This window comes from Talpa europaea (genome assembly GCF_964194135.1).
Source record: "Talpa europaea genome assembly, chromosome: 2".
NCBI lineage: Eukaryota > Metazoa > Chordata > Mammalia > Eulipotyphla > Talpidae > Talpa > Talpa europaea.
The window spans coordinates 11868181-11874180 of record NC_140068.1 but is presented as its reverse complement, the minus strand read 5'-3'; the positions used below and the strand labels follow the sequence as shown (position 1 = coordinate 11874180).

The window sequence follows — 6000 nt, the reverse complement described above, 5'->3', positions numbered from 1 at the left end:
GTGCATTAAATGGACAGGGCTTCTCAGGGCCAACTGTTGGTTTCTAAAAATAAAGGGTTACCTGACTCTCTCATTCCAACATCACCTCTTGAGATAACTGAATTTTCAGCCTGGCTATGCATAAATTTTCAGGAATAGCTTACATAAATCAAAATTTGATTTGTAAAAGCCTTTAATCATGGATGCTTCTAAATTTCAAAATATTTCACATATTTCCCAAGGAAAATAGCTCTACAATAAATAAATACAAGGATTTGGGATTTGCAGGATCTTCTGGGTTTACAGTAGTTTTCTTCGCCCAGTAAAAAACAGAAGCAGTTGTAACTATCAGAACCCAACATATGTATAAATTATAAGTGAAATATGTCCTTGCCCCAGCTGAATGACAATTAGAGATACATCCCATTTATGAGGTAGTCGGATTCCTCAGATGTAATGGGACGAGCTTTTTTAAGTTTCTGTTTTACCAGTCGTAGTCGGCAAGCAACCATGAGAAGCAGCAAAGCAGTGATGGCCAACCCCAGAGCCAGCGGCAGCACTGCGCCTGTGTGAGGTGAGAACCAGGGGGAGGTCAGTGATCGTAACCATGACAGCTGCAGTTCACTACAGGATGCGCTTTGCCTGCACTCCTTTATCTGAAGAACTCCATTAGCAGGGACTAATATAAAGTCACGTTTGCAGATTAGCTGAGGTGCAGAGATTATCTGATTGGCCTAAAGAGCACAGAACTTATTAAGTTGCAGGTCTAGGTCTGTTTTGCAACCATCCCACGTAGGTTCACCGTCAGTTCTTAGCATATAATGGTGTAGTGGGGTAACCAGGTGCAGGGCGGGCAGGGAAGCTGGACGGCCCAGGAGACAACCAAGCGAGCCCCCCAGGCCCCTGGGAATCTTTATGCTTTCTCTGGGCTCTCTCTGGCATCGTCTCGTGGCCTTCCTCTTCTGTAGTCACTCGTCCTCTTGTAGCCGTGCCCCTGTAGCCATCTTTATAACCCTGGCCTCTAGGCTCAGGTGTGCACACTTGCACATGTGCACACGCCCATGCTCAGGTGTCCATAATCAGGCACAAGTGTCCCAAACCCACACGCCTTCTACGTTAACAAGATCAAGGCCTCAGCTGATAGCCACAGAAGCCAATGGCATAAAAAGCCTTATTAACTTCATTTACCCTACAAGGTCTCAAACCCAGACTTCTTTAAAACCAAATTCTGCACCAGGTTCCTACAAAAGGTATATGACGTTTATACAAATGTTGCTGCCAGGTCATGCTTCTATCTAACTCTGCTGACATTCGCACATAGACAACTCTAAAGACATGGTGATCCTAGAACCCACTCACTGCAGTCAAGATGACACGTCTAAATTCACACATGCTTAGTTTCTCAACATAAATATGGACTAATTCCTGACTTCTTGTTTTGGTTAGAACTTTAAGATATTTATTTCCTTTTCTAATTCAGGGAACCTACTCTTCCTCTTTGCCAACAGAACTGTTATGAAAAACCAACTTCAAAACTTACTGATACAATTTTGGCTAAAGGAAAAATTCTCTTTCCTCCTTCCTATTACTTTCCTGTTCGGTTGGTCCCCAGACACCCAGACTAGAAACCCCCCCCCCCCCAAGAGGCCGATAGGACTGGAAGTGACAGGATGTGCTCCAGATTAGTCTGGGTTGTCAAATCCAGCAAGCTCTCAGTCTGATCTACTCTCTAGTCAAGACAGGCTTGAGATATGTGTGAACTATTTTTAGCTGCAGGGGTCTTGCCAAATTATGGAACTACTGCAACTTATGCAACTATTTTCATTGCATAAGTAAATTCTAGGCCATTGTCTTTCACTCACTCATTCTGCATTAAGAGCCTCAAGCCTCACACTGAGCTAAGTGCTTGGCAAACAAAGTTCATAAGTGAATGCTAAAGAGTGCATTGTCCTAAGGGTTTGTGGCTTCCACCATTTAATTCTCACAGCCAGCACATGAGCTGGTACTATTAGTATCCCCATTTTACAAATGAAGTGACTTCTCTCCATTTGTAGGTCAGTGGTGGAGCCAGGATCTGGCTCCAGAGCCACTTGGCACAGAATGATCCGAAAGTTAAATGAGATTGTTTTTAATGACTTGAAGTCTGGGTGGATAAACTTGAATGAGATAAAAATGATGGGGGTGTAGTTTTCGGGAGACAGGCAGGCAGAGGACTAAAGGGTTTTTCCTTAGATGGAGAAAAGGGACTTTTGAAACTACCTGTTCTATCTTTTAAAAGACATAACAGGAGCATTACAATGTTCTCTAAGCTCTTAAAGAGAAGAGGCTCAGGGTAAGTGGGGGTTGCCTGTGGACTTTTTTTTTTTTTTGCATAGAAGAACTGAGGTGTAGGCCAGAGGTGTGGTAAGTGAGAGGATTCACCAGAGACAGAGTGGGGAGCAGAACAGGCAGATCCACTGAAATACACAGCTGAGGGGAACAGTGGGCGAGATAGGAGCGGTCTGCTGCACCATGTGGGTCAGCTCCCTGGCTGGGGATGGAACTCAGGCCGTAGTGGTGATGGTGCTGAGACTTAACCCCTAGGCCACTAGGGAGGCCCTGTGGACATGTATTCAACAATAAAGTAGAAAGATTCAGACAGAAAAAAACAAAAATGAAGAAAACCAACAAAACATTGGGAATTAATAGAAGATATGAAAACATATCTCAGGAGAGCTCTGCTTCTGCTTGTTCAGGCAGGAAGGGGATTAGAGGCTGCCCCTATAGATGTGACTTGTGTAAGACGGGCACAGGTGCTAAAGTGACAGGGAAGGGAGCTGTGGCTGAAAATCCCAACCCCAAGTCTGGGACCAGATGGTACCCATAAAAGGGCCATAGACTGTTGCCAAGTCAGATTGATGTTCATTGCTGAGCTGTCAAATCTGATTGCTGTTTAATGCACTGATGTCAAGGAAAATTAAATCTCCCATAAAGTACTTGCTGGAATCCTGAAAATCATTCTTGACTTTTCAATACTCAGTTGACATTGTCTCTTTAATGTTTTTTTAGTTTTGGTAATCTGAGATTTAAAATTTCCAATCCTGGGACCTCCCTGGTGGCGCAAGGGGTTAAGACGCAACCTATGAAGCTAACTGCAGCCACTGCAGCAAGAGTTCGATCCCCGGCCAGGGAGCTGCCCACATGGTGCAGCAGACCTCTCCTGACTCGCCTGCTGCTCCCCTCAGCAGTGGATTTCAGTCACTCTGCCTGTTCTGTTCCCCAATCTGTCTCTGGTGAATCCTCTTACTCCCTGCACCTCTGGCCTGTATCCCTGTTCTCATATGCATAAATAAATAAATCTTTAAAATAAATAAATAAAATGTCCAATTCCTCATCATGATAGTTTTCTCAGAAACCATCTAAGGGAATGAGTGGACATCATGTCCATACGACTAGAAGTGACATGCAAAATCTGCAACGAGAGAGGGCACCAGCCCGTAGAGCTGAGGCTCTCCGGAATCACTGGGTCATGGGGTCAGGCCTGGTTTCCCTTGTATGTCAGTGGGTGGTAGGGTCCTTTTGATTTAGTTATCTTGGGACAGGGTGTTTGGGTAGCATCCAGGCATTTGACATCTGGATTAGTTTAATCATCTACTATTTAAAAATTATATTTAATCTCATTCAGATAGAGAATACTGCAGAGTAAATGAGTTTCCTCAATGTTTAGATCTACAACTTAAGAATCATATTTTGTTCTCCTACATCTTTTACTAATTAGTTTGTAGAACTTAAGACTAAAACCTGCTTCTACATGATTATGTCAACATGTTTTCCTTCTAGTTAAAAATAACCAAATTTATGGGAAATAACCAAAATTATGGAATTGTGGAAACAATTAATCTTCCACTTATCAAGTAATCACTCCACCTCCTACACCTTTCCTCATTCCTAGTGTCCGTGTTTGTCCCTAGAATGCTTAGAGTGAGAACTGGGTGCTCTAGGATCTTTATTCTTGTTGTGCCATAAATAACCCTAATAACCATCATTTACACGGTTCATTGCCGCATGCTGATTGCTTTCTATTAATTATCCCATTTGTTCTCCCTGACAACTCAGTGAGGCAGGTATGGTTGTTATTTTCATCTTACTAATGAGGATATTAAGATCCAGAGATATAAGATCATCTGTCCAAGGCCAAAGAGTTCACTGGTGGAGCAAGGATATGAAACCTTGGCATCTGATTCTAGAATATGTGTTCCTAACTACAATGTGGTGAGTAATTTCCATAGAGTCACACCGGGAAGAGACTGTGATTATCTAGTCCAATCAAAAAGTCTATGAAAGAGGAAGCAGAGGCCCACAGCTATACTGGTGCTAGCTCAAGAGCCCCAAGACCAAGCATGACCAGGCAGTAAGAATCCAGTTCTTCTGTTCCATAGGTCAAAGCTCTTGTCTTAAGCTCTTACAGCTTCATCTAACATCCTCACCTGGAAGGTACATGGTTCTACAAATGTTTAAACTCTGCAATGAATTTCCAAGGTAGGCGTTACCTGTTTCTGGGGCTGGGTGTTCCCTTCCTCCTTGATTGCTCTTCGACTCAAAAATATATTTGTCCTCTTTTCTGTTCTTCTCTGAAGAGCCACTACCTGCAGAAGACAAATAGAACATATATTGAAGTGCATCAGAAGCTTCAGGAAACAGACATGAAAATACAACTGAAGGGGGCGGGAAGGGCAAGAGCAGGTTTTCTATGATTCTATGCAGACGGGGTAAAGGAGAGAGAGAGTCCTGGAGTCCTCAGTGGATTTTCAGGCTTTTATTGGGATTACCAGGTACACAGTAGGCAGGGGTGCCGGGGGGCCGGGAGGCTGGCAGGCCTCCCAGCCCCCAGCAAGTCTTCACTCTCTCTGGGCTCTCCGGCCTTCTCTGCTTCCCTGCTCTCGTGGTTCTCTCGTGGTTATTCTTCTGGCGTCCCCGCGACGCCGCCCTTATAAGCCCAGTCTCAGCCCAGGTGAATCCCATCTACACATGCCCACACCCCACTCCAGGTGCCCGCCATCAGGCATGCATTCAGGACCGCGAGGATCCATCATCTATCCTGATGGCGGGAGGGCAGTGAAGCCTGATACTTTACTTACTCTACAACAACTTTAATTTTTTTTAGGATGGTCAGGATTTATTTCCTTAGTAAAACAGAGGCCTATGTTTAATACTAAAATGCCAGATAACTAGCGTGACCAATTATTAGAGCAGAGTGTGTGGCTGGTACAAAACCACGGGAAGTGGGGGAACACTGTGCCACCTCCCATCCTGCCCCAGAGAAGGGTAGGAGAGTCGGGGTGGTCTTGGACTTCAGACCGTGGAAAGCACAACAGTCAAGGAAGGTTTGTCTTTAAAAAAACAAGCCTATAAGGCACTCAGGCATGTTCCTTCACTTTCTCACCTCAGCCCCGTTTTCCACGGTGCCCCCCTAAATTCCCCCACTCCTGCCCTCTCCTTGTCCCCACCTCCACGGCCAGGTCTCCATCTCCGCTGTGGAGCACAGCAGGAGCCTCCTTCTCGGCCTTTCTGCTTCCAACATTCCTGCCAGAGCATCTGCAGAGGCTCCTCATCCCACTCACACAGCCACCCCATCCGTGAGGCTCTGGGCCCGGACTCAGCCTCACCTCTCAGAGCAACAGAGAGCACCGTGCCAGCCGGCCTATGGGTGCCAGGACTTCGGGCTGCCTTCATAAACACTGAGCTGATAGAACATCAGAGAGATGCCAAGAGCACAATCTCTTGTTAGCTAGAGAACCACATTTACCTTTCAAGCTGACTTCCATACTGTCCGCCTTGCTGTAGTGCTGCGAGCCCCCACCCTTCCATGGAGTAATGAATTAATCAGGCTTTTTACCACTCTAGCCTCTGTGGCTATCACCTGTGGCCTTGATAATCTTAACGCAAAAGGAGCTTAGGAGCGTGGGCGCGGGGCTTGCATGCCTGAGTGTGGGCACCTGGAGTGTAGGTGTGCGCACCTGAGCCTAGAGGCAGGATGAACGT

General features: G+C 45.6%; 1 protein-coding gene across 1 annotated transcript in view; it reads right to left on the bottom strand.

The window, feature by feature from the left end:
- Positions 1-389: 389 nt before the first annotated feature.
- LRP11 (LDL receptor related protein 11) overlaps positions 390-6000 on the bottom strand; it is a gene marked incomplete at both ends in the record, with an annotated part of 28522 nt that continues 22911 nt past the window's right edge. The window contains 2 exons of the mRNA XM_084257841.1: positions 390-544; positions 4509-4604. Coding sequence (XP_084113967.1) covers positions 390-544; positions 4509-4604 — 251 coding nt within the window. The remainder of the gene's footprint in view (positions 545-4508; positions 4605-6000) is intronic.